The sequence below is a fragment of the Cololabis saira genome, chromosome 7, assembly GCF_033807715.1.
Source record: "Cololabis saira isolate AMF1-May2022 chromosome 7, fColSai1.1, whole genome shotgun sequence".
NCBI lineage: Eukaryota > Metazoa > Chordata > Actinopteri > Beloniformes > Belonidae > Cololabis > Cololabis saira.
Genome location: NC_084593.1, coordinates 31,887,533 through 31,906,327, shown reverse-complemented (window position 1 = coordinate 31,906,327; position 18,795 = coordinate 31,887,533). Strand labels below are relative to the sequence as shown.

General features: G+C 40.4%; 1 protein-coding gene across 1 annotated transcript in view; it reads left to right on the top strand.

The window, feature by feature from the left end:
- drp2 (dystrophin related protein 2) overlaps nt 1-18,795 on the top strand; it is a 269,547-nt gene that overhangs the window by 195,161 nt on the left and 55,591 nt on the right. The window contains exons 6-8 of the mRNA XM_061725644.1: nt 203-314; nt 1,952-2,108; nt 10,145-10,291. Of these exons, the coding sequence (XP_061581628.1) occupies nt 203-314; nt 1,952-2,108; nt 10,145-10,291 (416 nt within the window). The remainder of the gene's footprint in view (nt 1-202; nt 315-1,951; nt 2,109-10,144; nt 10,292-18,795) is intronic.

The following is an 18,795-nucleotide window of genomic DNA, read 5'->3' as shown; positions in this document are numbered from 1 at the left end:
TCCTTCACAGTAACATGTCTACCACTACACCATCTGTTTCTAACCGGCCCTGCTTTCCTTCCTCCTTTACTCTTATCACTTTGTCTGGAGTCATTTTGTGCTCTTATAGTCTAAAATCCCTACAGAGAGACATTAAAGTCAGGAATGTGTTCCCATCTTCACACTTTTATCCCGGTCTCTTAACCTCTTCCACCTTCCCCAGAGGTGTCTCCACGTCGGCGGATCTTGAATGTGAGTCGCTCCGTGTGGAAGCAGGCAAACGTAGCCAGTGACTTGTGGGAAAAACTGACAGCACGCTGTGTTGACCGCCACAGGTAAGGTTTTTCTTCCTCCCTTTAAGTACAGCTTTGTTAAGTGATGAAGTAATGAAAGCAGTATGCTTCTAGTCCGCTATGGAAAATGGAAAAATCAGGAAACATGGCTCAAACACATTTATTTCAAAGATGGTCATGTGGGAGTTTTTCTGAAGATCTACAGCACAACGGCAAAACATGTTGTTAAGTCGCAACAGATGAAAGAGAGATTAAAAGAACATAAATGTGTTTAATACAACTTTCCTTTTTTGTTTCTGTATCAAATCAGATCAAATCCAACTTTATTCATTTAGATCTTTTCATACGATGGTAGAGCAAAGTGCTTTACATAATAAAATCAAGATCCACGTATAAAAACTCACACACTCATGCTTAAAAATATGGAAAAAAAATATCATAAATATCTGGCTTGACGCAGAGGTGAGGAATGATATCTTGGGGATCTATCCACACCAAGAGCCACCGCACCTGTAGCTTCTCATTCCCATTAATCATCTTAGAAACTGAGAAAGACATCTTTTTATACTACTCTCCAGAATCTACAGTAAAAAAGCGGCTAATGTTCTAATGCATCTATTTTAATGACCTCATAGTGACAGCTCCTGTACAATGCCACCATTTTCTGCTAAATGGGCACAGTTGTCTGAATGGACTTGATTGATACTTAAATATATTTTACCATGTCTGCAATTTGTCAAGTCATTCAGTCCAGAAGGTGGCTGTAAAAGTACAAAGAGCCTCCCGAAGGTGACGTTGAACAGAAAGAAGATGTTGAGTGTAATGCAATTTACACTCATTACATTGAGTGTAATGCAATTTATATAACTAAGGTTAATACTCGATAAAACTTTGGGAACATTTTGGTTCAAAATATCAGCATTACTTGTCGTTGCTGTTTGGGTTATAATATTATAGAAGATAACTGCGTTAAGACAATTCTACGGTTAACCTTTTTTTTTAAATCCACCCAAAGTGAAAGAAATAATCATAATTTGTATTCCCTATGAGATAAAATGTTAGCAATAAGAAATTATACTTAAATTATTCATGGATGAAGTATGTTTCAGATTTTGGTAGGTATTATTTGCAAACTCAATTCTCATTTACTGTCTCTAGCAGTAAAAAAAATAATAGGGTATGAAAGTTGTTGGAAAGCGTGTGGTGGGAAACGACGTGTATTCTGTTGGAAAGGTTGGAAGAGTTCATAAACACGACACTTGAATCTCATGACTGTGTGTATTCTAAACTGTAAGAAATATATTACGCACAATAAATTTGCCATGATCTGATTACAAAATGGGGCGACTATAATTCATAGAAGAAACAATTAGGAGATCCCACATCGATTTTTGCTTCAGGAAGAAAAGACTTTTCTAAATCATCAATAATGGCCTGTCAGGTATCATTTTTATGGTTTTCAGCATTAAAAAAACACCCCAAAAAGTCACTTCTGGACTTGAGATGCTTTATACCGTTTTGATTGATGCTATGCAAGATATCTTTTTGCACACAGGCAAAATTAATCATAGTAAAATCAGGTATTACAGTGTGGTTTTATTGTGTGTTGGCATCGGTTCCACATTTTAACAGGTCAAGCAACTAACTATACTGAATTGCTTTGTCTTCAAAACCTCCAGACATATGGAGAGGACGCTGGAGCGGCTTTTACAGATCCAGGCAGCCATGGAGGAGCTGGCGGGGGCTCTGGAGCAGGCAGAGGGGGTCAGGGATGCCTGGGAGCCTGTTGGGGATCTTTTTATTGACTCCCTTCAGGACCACATAGACGCGACCAAGGTAGACACACACAGCTAAACCGACTGCAGCACACCTCTCTGGTTTCTTTTAGTTTTTTTGTTTTGTTTTTTTTAATCACCCCTAAAGGGTATTATTATTATGGGCATGCCAAGTAATGGCATGACCATATTGCAATCGTCCAGAATGGCCCAAAGGGCAATGTTGCTAGCATTTTGCTAACAAGCTAAAGTCGCAAAAGTCCCACGTCACACCAGCGGGTGTACAGCATGACCACGCTCTGATGTGGAAAAGAAAAATCCCCAAAAAATAAAACACGCCCGAAAAAATGAGGAAAAACATGAAAATGAAGGCGATATATTGGTATACAGAAAAGTTTCCCTTTTCTTATTATGGGCATGCCAAGTAGTGGCATGACCATATTGCAATTGTCCAGAATGGCCCAAAAGGCAATGTTGCTAGCATTTTGCTAACAAGCTAAAGTCGCAAAAGTCCCACTGCGCACCAGCGGGTGTACAGCCTGACCCCGCTCTGATGTGGAAAAGAAAAATCCCCCAAAAGTACAACACGGCCCGAAAAACCTGAAAAATGAAGGCGATATATTAGTATACAGAAAGGTTTCCCTTTTTATGGGCATGCCAAGTAGTGGCATGACCATATTGCAATCGTCCAGAATGGCCCAAAGGGCAATGCTGCTAGCATGCTAAAGTCGCAAAAGTCCCACTGCGCACCAGCGGGTGTACAGCATGACCCCGCACTGATGTGGGAAAAAAAAATCCCCAAAAAGTAAAAGACGGCCGAAAAAATGAGGAAAAACATGAAAATGAAGGCGTAAATTAGTACCCAGAAAAGGTTTCCCTTTTCTTATTATTATTATTATTATTCTTATTCCGCACTTTTTTTCGTCCGTTAATACGGCCCGAACCGCAACGTGCGCCCATGCATGGCATACATCGTTGGATGCGTCTCCATCGTGATTCGATGGGCATTACTTTTCTCCGTAATAGGGGTTACCGTGGCAACGCTAGTTGCCAAAAAGCAAAAAAAAAGGCGAAAATTCCCGCGCTTATCACTCGGCCGAACTTTATCGTAGAGACATCGTTCAAACTTTGAAACACTCGGCCTGATAGTCTTTAAAGGACCATACAACTTCATCATGCTAGTTATTACGGTTTTTGCGATATTTAACTTTCAATTTAAAAAAAAAATCACTTTTATTTTGGACGCTTGTTGCTAGGCAACGGTTTATCGTACAGACATCATTACAACATTGACCAACCCGGGACGCTTTGTACTGCAACATATTTTAGTCTTGTCATGCTTGCTATTACGGTTTTTGAGATATTCCACATTGTTCATTTTGATGCTAACGGAACTTCGGATGCTTGTTGCGCGGCAACGCGGTATCGCAGGGACTTGGTTCCAACGTTAAAAGACTCAGCTTCATGTGGACTACAACATACTGAGGTCTCATTACGCTGTCGTTTACAGCTTTTGAGATATTAAAGCCAAATTGTCCCATTCTATCCTATGGGGCTTGTTACCATGGCAACAAAAACCAATGCATTTGTATGGGGGACCATGTGAATAAACAATCTGTTAATGCTGCCCGAACCGGAACGTGCACCCATGCATGGCATATATCGTTGGATGCGTCTCCATCGTGCCTCGATGGGCATTACTTTTCTCAGTCAAAAGTGTTACCGTGGCAACGCTAGATGCCATAAAGCAAAAAAAAAGGCAAAAATTCAGACGCTTATTGCTCGGTCGAACTTTATCGTAGAGACATCGTTCAAACTTTCAAACACTCGGCCCGATTGGCACTAACGGGCTGTACAAGCTCCTTATGCCAATTATTAAAGTTTTTGCGATATTGACCTTTCATTTTTTTTTTAAATTTCCATTTGACTTTGGACGCTTGTTGCTAGGCGACAGATTATCGTAGAGACATCGTACAAATGTTCCCCGACTCGGCACGCTGTGGACTTCAACATATTCAAATTTCATGAAGCTGGGATTTAAGAAAATTTTATGTCAAAATCCATGCCAAATGGCCCCATTCATTCGGATGGGGTTTTTTACCACGGTGAAAAAAAAACTATCCATTGTCATTGTCTATCATGTAGCCTGAACCGCAACGTGCACCCATGCATGGCATACATCGTTAGATGCGTCTCCATGTTGCCTCGATGGGCATTACTTTTTTCAGTCAAAAGTGTCACCGTGGGGGGCGCTAGACGCCAAAAAGCGCGCCCCATTTTTAACTATTGGGAGCACAGGAATGAATGCAATACAACCGTAAACACCTCAAATTGACATAGAACCACCCCAAACACAACCACTACAGCCCCAAACCAAAGCAGCAAGAGGGGTCGAATGGGCGGTAGGGCATGCCCATATCAAAATTTCCTGAAATTTTCTAGTTTTATTATTATTATTATTCCGCACTTTTTTTCGTCCGTTAATACGGCCCGAACCGCAACGTGCACCCATGCATGGCATACATCGTTGGATGCGTCTCCATTGTGATTCGATGGGTATTACTTTTCTCAGTAATAGGGGTTACCGTGGCAACGCTAGTTGCCAAAAAGCAAAAAAAAAGGTGAAAATTCCCGCGCTTATTGCTCGGCCGAACTTTATCGTAGAGACATCGTTCAAACTTTGAAACACTCGGCCCGATAGTCTTTAAAGGACCCTACAACTTCATCATTCTAGTTATTACGGTTTTTGCGATATTTAACTTTCAATTTAAAAAAAAAATCCCTTTTATTTTGGACGTTTGTTGCTAGGCAACGGTTTATCGTACAGACATCATTACAACATTGACAAACCCGGGACGCTTTGTACTGCAACATATTTTAGTCTCGTCAAGCTTGCTATTACAGTTTTTGAGGTATTCCACTTTGCGAATTTTGATGCTAACGGAATTTCGGACGCTTGTTGCGCGGCAACACGATATCGTAGAGACTTTAATTTAACGTTAAAAGACTCGGGTTGTTGTGGACTACAACATACTAAGGTCTCATTACGCTGTCGTTTACAGCTTTTGAGACATTGAAGCCTAATTGTCCCATTCTATCCTATGGAGCTTGTTACCAGGCAACAAAAACCTATGCATTTGTATGGGGGAGCATGTGAATAAAACATCTGTTAATGCTGCCCAGACCGGAACGTGCACCCATGCATGGCATACATCGTTGGATGCATCTCGATCGTGCCTCGATGGGCATTACTTTTCTCAGTCAAAAGTGTTACTGTGGCAACGCTAGATGCCAAAAAGCAAAAAAAAAGGCAAAAATTTGAACGTTTATTGCTCAGCCAGACTTTATCGTAGAGACATCGTTCAAACTTTCAAACACTCGGCCCGATTGGCACTAACGCATCATACAAGCTCATTATGCCAATTATTACACTTTTTGCGATAATGACCTTTCATTTTTTTCTTTATTTCCGTTTGACTTTGGACGCTTGTTGCTAGGCAACAGATTATCATAGAGACATCCTACAAATGTTCCCCGACTCGGCACGCTGTGGACTTCAACATATTCAAATTTCATGAAGCTGTTATTTAAGGAAATTTTATGTCAAAATCCATGCCAAATGGCCCCATTCATTCGGATGGGTTTTTTTACCACGGCGAAACAAAAACCTATCCATTAATGTAGCCTGAACCGCAACGTGCACCCATGCATGGCATACATCGTTAGATGCGTCTCCATGTTGCCTCGATGGGCATTACTTTTTTCAGTCAAAAGTGTCACCGTGGGGGGCGCTAGACGCCAAAAAGCGCACGCCTTTAATAACTATTGGGAGCACAGGAATGAATGCAATACAACTGTAAACACCTCAAACTGACATAGAACCACCCCGAACACAACCACTACAGCCCTAAAACAAAGCCACGAGAGGGCTCGATTGGGCCGTAGGGCATGCCCATATCAAAATTTCATGAAATTTTCTAGTTATTCTTATTATTCCGCACTTTTTTTCGTCCGTTAATACGGCCCGAACCGCAACGTGCACCCATGCATGGCATACATCGTTGGATGCGTCTCCATCGTGATTCGATGGGTATTACTTTTCTCAGTAATAGGGGTTACCGTGGCAACGCTAGTTGCCAAAAAGCAAAAAAAAAGGCGAAAATTCCCGCGCTTATTGCTCGGCCGAACTTTATCGTAGAGACATCGTTCAAACTTTGAAACACTCGGCCCGAGAGTCTTTAAAGGACCATACAACTTCATCATTCTAGTTATTACGGTTTTTGCGAAATTTAACTTTCAATTTAAAAAAAAAATCCCTTTTATTTTGGACGTTTGTTGCTAGGCAACGGTTTATCGTACAGACATCATTACAACATTGACAAACCCGGGACGCTTTGTACTGCAACATATTTGAGTCTCGTCATGCTTGCTATTACGGTTTTTGAGATATTCCACATTGTTCATTTTGATGCTAACGGAACTTCGGATGCTTGTTGCGCGGCAACGCGGTTTCGTAGAGACTTGGTTCCAACGTTAAAAGACTCAGCTTGATGTGGACTACAACATACTGAGGTCTCATTACGCTGTCGTTTACAGCTTTTGAGATATTAAAGCCAAATTGTCCCATTCTATCCTATGGGGCTTGTTACCATGGCAACAAAAACCAATGCATTTGTATGGGGGACCATGTGAATAAACAATCTGTTAATGCTGCCCGAACCAGAACGTGCACCCATGCATGGCATATATCGTTGGATGCGTCTCCATCGTGCCTTAATGTGCATTACTTTTTTCAGTCAAAAGTGTTACCGTGGCAACGCTAGATGCCAAAAAGCAAAAAAAAAAGGCGAAAATTCAGACGCTTATTGCTCGGCCGGACTTTATCGTAGAGACATCGTTCAAACTTTCAAACACTCGGCCTGATTGGCACATACGGACCCTAGAACCTCATTATGCCAATTTTTAAAGTTTTTGCGATATTGGCCTTTCTTTTTTTTTTTTTAATTTCCGTTTGACTTTGGACGCTTGTTGCTAGGTAACAGGTTATCGTAGAGACATCGTACAAATGTTTCTCGACTCGGCACGCTGTGAACTTCAACATACTCAAATTTCATGAAGCTGGGATTTAAGGGAATTTTATGTCAAAATCCAGGCCAAAAGGCCCCATTCATTCGGATGGGATTTTGTACCATGGTGAAAAAAAAAACCTATCCGTTAACGTAGCCTGAACCGGAACATGCACCCATGCATGGCGTACATCGTTAGATGCGTCTCCATCTTGCCTCGATGGGCATTACTATTCTCAGTCAAAAGCGTTACCGTGGCAACGCTAAATGCCAAAAAGTGCGCCCCATTAATAACTATTGGGAGCACAGGAATGAATGAAATACAAGCGTAAAAACACCTCAAACTGACATAGAACCGCCCCGAACACAAACACTACAGCCCCAAACCAAGGCAGCGAGAGGGGACGAATGGGCGGTAGGGCATGCCCATATCAAAATTTCCAGAAATTTTCTAGTTATTATTACATTCAATCATTTAATTTTGTACTTGGAGGTAACTGCCTCAAGCTACTCTAGAATGAGCACATATTGTGACTCTGGCGTGCTGTGAACAAATATCACAACAGTGGTCTTGAAACAAAAACACTGAAATGATGTGTTACTCATGAATACAAGAATATGCCAAGCTGTTTTCCTTAAAAATGTTTGTTTTGCTTGCCTGATTCCCCTCGGAGTAGCTGGGATGTGACAGATGGTGACAAGTACGTGGCACTTTCAAATCATGTGGTGAGATGGGAGGGTGTAAACCTTAGTCGAAAAGATGCTGTTACACAAATGGCAGGTCATTGGTTTAGTCATTATGGAGACCCATGTGCCGCTGCTGCATGTAATTGTGTGGCACTATTCATTATAAGTGAGGGCCCTTCCCAATAATCATGTCACTGTTTGGACTCCTGTCACAGCCAGTGCATGTTCAGCTTGCTCTTAGGGGAGCGCTTGTCATTTAGCCTCATCTGTAGTCTCTGACAAACAGAAAGGCTGCAACTATAAGCCATATTACAAGTGTTAAATGTATATTATTTTCATTTTTGCTAGTTACTTTTTCTCCCTATTGGTGTCTTATCTCAAGCTGCACCCATGGAGCTATCAGGGTTTTATTCACATCCATCAACAGAAGCCTTTTATTGAATTTCACATCTAAACAGTCAAGAATAAAAGCTCACTGATAGACAACGTGTTTACACAAACCCTTAATCTGACTTCAGCAACATTTGTACAGTATTTAAACCTGATTTTATTTGTTGTAACAGCTGATGATCGTTAAATAACGATTCCTCTTTATTTACTTTAGGAAAAAGCAATCTTGAAGTCTTGCAGCTAAAGTGAGAGCACAAGTCCACTAAAAGTGATAATGAGTGTTGTGGGGAAACGGTGGCAAGCAGGAGACAGCGTCAGCTTGAAACTGCCTGGAAGAGTTGAATTTGTGTTAAAATATCTGTTTCACTTTCATATGAAGCAATATTTGTTTCCTTTTGCAAAGAATTGTCAGCATGTCAGGGTCTCCTGTCCCCACTGTTGGCAAAAACCCGTCAAAATAACTTTGGACTCCTTTACCGGGAGGATTATAAACCTCAAAGATACACATCTTTTTTGTCCAACCAAATTTCTAGTATATCATCCATCCATCCATCCATCCATCCATCCATCCATCCATCCATCCATCCATCCATCCATCCATGGTTAATTATTTTTCCAAAATGATGTCCATATTGTGAAAATGAGTTGTCATAGCTGATGAATTGAACTGGTGTGCACGTTGCACGAGTCTGGTGAAATACAGATGTACACTAGCATAGTAACAGAGGACAAAAACAGGAATCACAGGTTATCCCCAAACATTGAAATTACTTAAAACAAAGTGACAATAAAACATCTAACATGACTTAGTTGTTGTTTTATTCTTTTGATAATTACAAATGGATTGACCTGGAATACATTTTAATGGGTGAAAAGAGGAAATAAAGACATTAAAGACAAACCTATATGAAAAAAAATGTCTAAAATATCGAGTAAATTATTGCAATAATTTTCAGGCAAAATCTGTGTTCATGCAAAAAGTAGGTATTCACACATTGGCTCCAACCTGTTCCCTCTAGGTGAGTAAAAATCTCTTCTAAGGGAGAGGGATACATTCATAGTGCCAGCAAATCTCAGAGGAAACAGGATGATTAAACTCAACAAAATGTGCAGGTACTGTATAATTGATGTCAGCAAGGAACAGTGTTTCTTCTTTCAAAAGTTTTTTTGTCCTCCACTTGTCCTACTCACGTATGATGTACCGCAAGAGCAGACTAATGTAAACTATCTACACTCTTGTTGGAGGATATTATTCCCTTTGATTGAACCTCTTAACATGTGCAAGGACATCTGCAGTTGTTACACAACATGTTGGTGGCCGCCAGCAAGGGACACTGTAGGTGTTTAAGAAAAAAAGAAGCTTTAAATGCTACCGGCTCTGAAGGGGGCGAATGTGAGTGTTGCAGATGATATCACAATAGGTTTTTCATTTAATACCCCATTGATTTAACTGTCAGTTTCAATGTATTTCATATTTTTATAGATAATTCATTTTATCTTTTTTGCAGCCTCACAGAACACGGTCGACGATATGCTCATTTGATTTCATTGAAGGTTTATGCTTTCAGAATTCAGACCTTTATCTTTTTTTTTTTCATTTCAGTCTTGTTCCTGTTAAAATAAACTTGTAAATGAACGGATGTGCACGCACTCTCACGCTTCTTTGGTTCACACCTTCCCTGGGTTTCCTCATTATTTACACACATGTTGTTGCTTGTCAATATCATTCTGTTTAGATGTGAATTCACAGTTGCCACCAAATAGATTGTACAAGAGAGCAGAAAGCTTTGAAAAATCCAGTTTCCATTGATTTTGAGAGATTGGATGTTTTTGGACAGGCTCGTGTACCTATCCACCTTGTTTTGTTTATCATCTTTTCTGTTTGATTTTTAGATTTTTTTAAATTCTCCACTGAGATCTGCCTTTGTGCTCTTTCTCATTTCGGATGCTGCAGCTATTCAAAGAGGAGCTGACCCAGGTGAAGGAGGGCATGAAACACATCAACGACCTCGCCCACCAGCTGGCAATCTCAGATGTCCATTTGTCCATGGAGAATGCCCGTGCCCTGGAGCATCTCAACAACAGATGGAAAGTACTTCAGGTAGAGTTTGCAGCTGGGTGTGTGTTTCATATTTTACCATGTCAGCAGTAACTTCTCCAGCAGAATTCAAAGCACTTAAAGAAAAACATTCACACATAATAGTTGGAACTTTAAGGGTGCAAACACGTGGGCGTCTCAGGACTACACCTGACCAATGTATCATCCCACTACCCATCTGCCTAGCTGGTTGTACCTGCCCGTCTGCTTCTCACTTAACTGAATTAAATAAAGGTGTCACGTGTATCTGGCGATGAGCCACATTATATATGTTAACTGTAGTACCTTTGAGGGAAATAGGTTAGCGCTTGCTCATGCTTCAAGTTTTTATGCTCAGTTGATTAATTCCCTCCTGGCTCCCAGTTTCTACAAGAAGTGAGTGCTTCAGTCTCCTTGTAAGCTCCAGTATCATAGAGAAGAATAATGAGAAACCTCCACAAAATGCTGAACTATTCTTTTAATTAGATGAATTCATGTTATACATTTTCTTTTATTAACAGGTTAAACCATACTTTGTTTGCCGATGATTTTTTTCACATTATGAAAATCATTTCGTGACACTCTCATATATCATGTCAGTGGAGAGCAATTCATCACAGCACATGAATGAGTCGTTTCGTTAGTTATTTGCCTTAAGCCCTGACCTGTTTTCTAACAGCTGTTGTTTTTTGGCAGCACTTCAGTCTCTTTATTTTCATTTTTTTAAGAGAGCACAGTTTAATGAAATGAGAAAATAATGTAGATGGCACTTTAGTTCGGAGTCAGCCACTGCCTCGTTTCCCATAGGCATCTTATTGAACATTTTAAAGCTTAAGGAGCTGTTTTCCAAAAGCACTGTAGTCAAGGACATGATAAGAAGAAATCAGGAGAGATTAATGAGTGCTTCTTTTTTTCAGAGGATAAAATCTCAGAGGCCCACACAGGAAACCCTTCAAAACAAAAAAATGCTTTTGTCTTTCTCACTTTCAAGTCTGTTAAGTTTGTAGAAATCTTGAGAAAGCAGACAACAGGACTTGAACCCAAGTCTTCTGGCAGATGCAATAAATTAAACTCAACTAATCACTACATCCTGCTCTTTGCAGGAACTGCAATTCTTGTCTAAGAAAATCTATAATTGGTTAAAGTTTCCCCTCCAGGGCTTTCAGCCTGATAACAGAGCCAAGAGAAGGTGCTAAAGTTGAGTTTATTCTCAGATCATTTGAGTTACAATGTGCTGAAAGGTAGACCTGCACAATATACCGCAAATCTATCATTATGGCAATATCAGCAATATACATCAACATTGCAAAAACACAGAAGACATTGCAATAAATGGTTGGCTGTCATTTTTGAAGGTGTTATGCACTAGCATGGAACCTCACTGCTCAAGATGCAATTGAAATTGAAAAGTCTTGTAAGCATTGCAACAAGAAGGGAACGAGAGAAATGGAGGAAATGTGTGCAAAAAAGAGTTTCTGCTGTAATAGGAATGATAAATCTATTTTCTTGTGTCTGAAGAAGTTATTTGCTGTCAGAGGTCAACAAGAGCTGCAAATCAGACACCAGGTCAAAACACTAAAGTATTGTAATTAAAGGTATTGTGACATGAAAAACACATTTTTCTTGATTTTTTGTGTTTTGTTGGGTGTCTTGACATCAATTACACCCAAAAAACAACAAACTTTTAACATTCAGTGTATTGTGTGCTTTCTGGGATTTTCCGCATAACTGTGCAAAAACGGCGCACCTGGTTTGGTGGCGGGCCGTGACGTCAGGGCCCGCTAAATCACCGCCCCCTCCACCCAGCTCCCTGCCTCCTCTCCTCTCCAGCGCACCATAAAGGCTGATTTATGGTTCCGCGTTACACCGACGCAGAGCCTACGGCGTAGGGTTACGCGGCGACGCGCACCGTACGCTGAACCCTACGGCGTAGGATCTGCGTCGATTTAACGCGGAACCATAAATCAGGCTTAACACGGAGCAGTTTAGAGCCTCTTCTGTTCTAATCACCGGAGGAGAACTGCTAAGAAGACCCGCGGCCACTGACTGGACTTAAGATAAGGAGACACTGCTGCTTGCATGCCTTTATTTTTATGATTGTTTGCTGTGGACTGTCTGCTTCGCCGTGCTGCTTTTCCGTGCATGCTTCGCCTGTCGCTCCCGGCTTAATGCCGCGTTCCATTTACCTCGGAAATCGGAACTGGGAACTGGGAACTCGGGGGTGGTGAAGATTCTCCCACTTTACCAGTAGGAGATCCCACTTCGAGGGGCGTTCCAGTTGAAAATTCCGACTGGGAACTGGGAAATTCCGACTTCCGAGGACAAATGGAACGCGGCATAACTCTCCGACGCCACTGTGAGCGTATTGCTCGCGGGGAGCTGCGGTCCCGGTCCTCTGGTCCCGGTTGGACTTCATCCCCGGGCTGTAGTCGCCCTGTCTGGGCTGTGTGTCGGTGTTTGTGGTCGGTGTGCGCGCGTGTGTGTGAAGACGGCAGAAGTGTGTAGCGGTTGGTTGGAGGAGGTTTGGAGGAGGAGCGGAGCAATGATTGACAGGAAAGGGGAAAAAGGACCCGTTTTTCACGGCGCAAAAAAACACTGTAATAAAAAGCCAGGAATGGAGTACTAGAGTGAAGTTTTTCTTGTTACACTCTTTTAGACACATTTGAGGGATGTTGGCCAAGACTTTTAATAGTGTTAAAAGCATGTTAAAAATGATGTCACAATACCTTTAATTAAGTTTAAGTAAGGCAGGGCTGTCCTTTGTCACCGGACCTGTTCATAATTTTTATGGAGAGGATTTCTAGGCGTAGCCAGGAGCCGGAGGGGATCCGGTTTGGGAACCACAGGATTTCATCTCTGCTTTTTGCAGATGATGTTGTCCTGTTGGCTTCATCGGACCGGGACCTTCAGCATGTGCTGGGGCGGTTTGAGGCAGATCGCGACACGGCAGGGATGAGAATCAGCACCTCCAAAACCGAGGCCATGGTTCTCAGCCGGGAAAGGGTGGCGTACCTTCTCCGGGTGGGTGGAGAAGTCCTGCCTCAGGTGGAGGAGTTCAAGTATCTCGGGGTCTTGTTCACGAGTGAGGGAACAATGGAGCGTGAGATTGACAGACGGATCGGTGCAGCGTCCGCAGTTATGCGGTCGATGTACCGGACCGTTGTGGTGAAGAAGGAGCTGAGTCGAAAGGCGAAGCTCTCGATTTACCGGTAAATCTACGCTCCCACCCTCACCTATGGTCATGGACTTTGGGTAGTGACCGAAAGGATAAGGAGTTCGGTCACCCAGGAGGAGCTCGGAGTCGAGCCGCTGCTCCTTCACATTGAGAGGAGTCAGCTGAGGTGGCTTGGGCATCTGTATCGGATCCTCCTGGACGCCTCCCTAGGGAGGTGTTCCAGGCATGTCCCACCGGGAGGAGACCCCGGGGAAGACACAGGACACGCTGGAGAGTAGGGTTGCACGGTATACCGGTACCAGTATAGTACCGCGGTACTAGAGTTTTGAAAACGGTACTATACCAGCATTTAAAAACAAACGGTACTTTTATATATTTTTTCTATGCAAACGAATTGGTAAATTGGAGCCTGTCTCTTTAAGCACGGCGAGCTCAGCGAGTGTGACGTAGTTGCAGAAGCAGAGCCGCCTCCCCCTCCCACTCGCATGTTTAGACGGAGGAAAAGAGAGAAACGAGAAGTCACGTGTTAGACAGACAGAGCTGGTTGAAATAAAGTTGAAATAAATGGAGATGGCAGCTGCAGAAAAGCCCGTACTTGTGGACAAAATGGGGGCCCGAAGTACGGTGGAAATATTTCGGGTTCAAACCGCAGTGCAAGCGCTGCTACAAGTGTGTCTCGCAAAAGGAGGCAACACTTCAAACTTGTCCAAACATTTAAAGGACAACCACGCGGACTTGTTCCACGACTTCAGTCAAGAACGACAGCTGATAACTTTGTTCACCAGTTCACTGCACTGTCATGTCAATTAAAGAAGTACAGAGCCTCTCCCAGCCCGTAGTAAACCTACAGTAGCCTATACAGAGAGTTAAAACATGTCCATGGTTAATAAATGCAATTTTTAAATATTAAAAAAAAAAAAATTACAATCTTAAAATATTTAAATAAATTCCACAGACTATAATATAACTTTAATATATTTTTTATATTTTAATATTATTTAATGTTTCATATATATTATAAACCATTAAGGCAATGAATTATATTAATTAATATGATATATTAAAACACACTTTTGTAAAACATTCCATTAGCCTACAATATCTAATCCTATCCTAAAGGACTGTCTCAGAAAATTAGAATATTGTGATGAAGTTCTTTATTTTCTGTAATGCAATTTTTAAAAAACAAAAATGTCATACATTCTGGATTTATTACAAATCAACTGAAATATTGCAAGCCTTTTATTATTTTAATATTGCTGATTATGGTTTACAGTGTAAGATTAAGATTCCCAGAATATTCTAATTTTTTGAGATAGGATATTTGAGTTTTCTTAAAGTGTAAGCCATGATCAGCAATATTAAAATAATAAAAGGCTTGCAATATTTCAGTTTATTTGTAATGAATCCAGTATGTATGACATTTTTGTTTTTGTAATTGCATTACAGAAAATCACAATACTCTAATTTTCTGAGACAGTCCTGTAGATGATAGAATGAGCCTCAATTTATTTTTCTCGTTATGCCCATTTAATGTTTCACGTGGCCTATAGTTTCAAAACACAAACCTTTTGAACAATGAGAACAAGTAAAATAAAGCAATGGCATTTAAATTAAAATGACCATGTTAATTAAAATACTGTACCCCCTCCCTCCCCCAATTACAGAAGACCAGTGCTCCTGGCTCAGAGAGGGTGACACCACCCACTCAGAAGCAGGAGTTTTTGCTGCTACAGTATTTTATTTAACATGGTGACTTTAATTTGAATGGCATTGCTTTATTTTACTTGTTCACACTGTTCTAAAGGTTTGAACATTTTAATATCCCATGCCAATTATTTATTTTATTCATTGTTGTTATTGTTCCCAAAGTCTGCTTTAAAATAAAGGAAAATATTGACATTTGAGAGTGTTCCACCTTTTTACAAAAAGTATCGAAAAGTATCGAAAAGTATCGAAATACATATTGGTATCGGTATCGAAACAGAAATTTGGTATCGTGACAACCCTACTGGAGAGACTATGTCTCTCGGCTGGCCTGGGAACGCCTCGGACTCCCCTCGGAAGAGCTGGAGGAAGTGTCTGGGGTGAGGGAAGTCTGGGCATCTTGGTTGAGACTGCTGCCCCCGCAACCCAGTTCCGGATTAGCGGCGGAAAATGGATGGATGGATGGAAGTTTAAGTAAGTTGATGTATTGCAAGGTATTTATGCCATCGCAATTTTCAACTATGATATTGTACAGTATATTGCATGTTTTTTCTAATACAGCGCAGCCCTACCGAAAGGTGATTGTGGGTTTTTTGTCTGATAACACTAAAAATGCGTGAACCATCTGGTGCTACATTTATCTGACCTGTCAGTAACAATGGCTTCATCTAAACCATACCACGCAGACTGTTCACATAATCACTATTTTAATTTATGGGCTGTGTGCCTTATAAAGTCCCTTTATTTATAACTCTTCCTAAAAAAGGCTTTTCTTGGGAGTGAGCTGACTATAGACCCATTTCTGATCTGCCTTTTCTTTCTTCAGTTCTTGAAAAGACTGTTGTAAATAATACTAATCAACACATTTACATATAAACGTTTGTTGTTTGATGGTTTTCTGTCGCGATTCAGATTATATCATAGTATGGAGACAGGATTGGTGGAAGTGTCCAACAATTTCTTCGTGGCCCCAGAGAGTGGATTCCGTCTATACTCCGTCTATACTCTTAGATCTGAGTCCTGTCTTTGATACAGTTGGTCACAAAATTATTTGACACTCGCATCTTACATCTTACATCTTATTTATATTAAGAGAACCATACTAGCCTGGTTCATGTAAGTTTTATTTGACAGATTCCAGTTTGTTTTTGTGAATGGGGAGTCCTCCTCACAAACCGTGGTGTTCCACAGGGATCTGTACTTGGGTTGTTACTTTTGAAATATATGCTTCCATTAGGTATTATTACAGTATCATATTACATACACTTGCATTGCTATACAGATGATACATAGCTGTACCTGACCATTAACTGGACCACAAACATGTCTCAGTGTCATAAAGTCCTGGATAACTGCTAATTTCCTGATACTAAACTCAACTCAGAGTGTATTTATGAGCACTTCAGAAACACAATTTTTACTTAGTACTGTGAGTCTATATTAGATTATTATGACATATAGCACCACTGTGAGGAACCTTGGAGTTGTTTAAACCTTGTTCCTACTCTAAACAGCATTCAGCTCATACAATATGTCTTAGCAAGGAGATATTATATTCCCCAAATCTTAGATTCCCTTCTATTGGCTTCCTGTTCAATTCAGAATATAATTTAACCATCTTGTCCTCATATATAAAGCAAGTGTGTGCAGGGGGCCTTCCTACATGTATTTTAAGTAACTAAAGCCACTGAGCAGTTTGGTACGATCCGGTATAGCCGGGTACGGTGGTTTGCATGTTTCCATTATACAATAGTCCCATAAAACTGGTTCAGTTGGAGGTTGTTTTTTGTTTAATTTTTTTCTTTTAGCCCGTGAATCAGAGATTTTTCTATCAGCCTGTGCTTGCTCAGAATGGAGCACTAGAGTGAAGATTCAATGTAATGTAATTTATTTTGAGTGAGTGAGTGATGATGAGTAATTTATTTATTTATTTATTTTTGATGAATTACATTTGAACATTGGACTTAGGTGGAATACGTTGGATATGAACTGACATTGATAACATTAATTAAATAAATTAGCTTATGCATTAATTAAATTAATTGCACTGAATTGGAACATGATTTGGATTGAACTGTGCTGTTGCCTTTATGAAAAAACTTGAGTGCTTTTTTTTATAAAGAGCCTTGAGATGGATTGATGATTATGCACTTTACAACTGAATTGACTTGAATTTATTCTGAAGCTTAGTCTGAAGCTTTTTACAAGCTTCCTATAAACATAATTGTCTATCTCTAAGATGTTTCAGACTGGAGCTTCACAGCAGAGATGTTCATCTTTCCACTTTAAACCCATGCACTTACATGAGAAGGGCAGTGATCTCACATCACTTACTGTTCAAGCCTTTAAAGAATGAACCTAAGATGCCCTCTTCTTAATGCATAGCTTCAGCAAATGTATGGATGCTCTATATCTACAGATTAATGCCACTGCAGGGTTTTTCAAGCATCAGCTGTATCCACCCTCAGCAAACTGCTCGTGCTTCTACAAGCACAACAAAACCCACTCAGCTGTCACCTTATGTTAGTACATCCTGTTCCTATTAAGTAACCTTTGGGACACCTTTTCCGCGGCTTGAAATTATGCTTTAATAGACATTGCATCCTCTTCTGCGCTCAGTCTCTCTTCTCTGAACACGATGATTTGGGTTCTCCTGAATGATTCTTGGAAATTAATTTTCAGCTTTCACTATGTGCCCTCGCTGAGCCCTGAGTCTGCTCTGCTTTCAAATTTTCTCTGTGGTGCTGAAATTGCCCAGAATGACACATTTCATGGATGGAGCAAAACATAACAAAACATAACAAAACAGAGCAGATCAGCACAGAGTAGCTGTGTGTTTGATTTGTAAGTCAATGTTTTTTCATGCTCCCTGCTCTGACTGAAGCAAATAAACTACATTGTTTTAAGCTTTTCTCCTCCAAGTGAAACCACACTGGATTTTTTTCAAAAAATGATCAGAGCTTCGTGAAAGCTCTCTGAAGATTTTCTCAACATTTTGGCTCAGGTTATAGAAAAAGAGTAGTTGATGGAAGTGTTGGTCTGCTAGTTGGGCAGCCTGCTACTGTTTGTTCAGACTAAACTATCTCAAGAGAAAGAGTGGATTGCAAAAATATTTTGTAATAACATTCATGATCCCAAAATATTTGGGGATTTTATTTGTTCAATAACTCTCATTAGTCTTCAGCATTTCCTTTAGAACTGTATAAAGTTGATATGTGTGGTTCTAAGTGGAACGTCTCCACAACTACTTCATTTTTTATTTATCCTTTATCTATTCAGGAAAGTCCCATTGAGTTACAGTATCTCTTCTGCCAGGGAGTCCTGGTAGAGATAGCAGCAAAAAAAGAAATTCAGTTTCATATAAAAGAAAATACATGCAAGGACAAGTAACTTTACAAAAAAAATAAAAAATATCAAAACAAAAAACAAACATAAAACATACAAGGATCAGAAAGCTAAAAAGAATTCATGACAAGAATGACACTTGATTAAAAACAATGACACTGTTCTGTAAAAACTGATTTTAACATGTGTTTGAACATGTTAAGAGAGGGTAAATATTTAAGGTTGAGTTTGTGTTGTAGCTCATTCCAAGCTTGCGGTGCATAAAAGGAAAAGGCTGATTTACCCAACTCTGTTCGAGTGC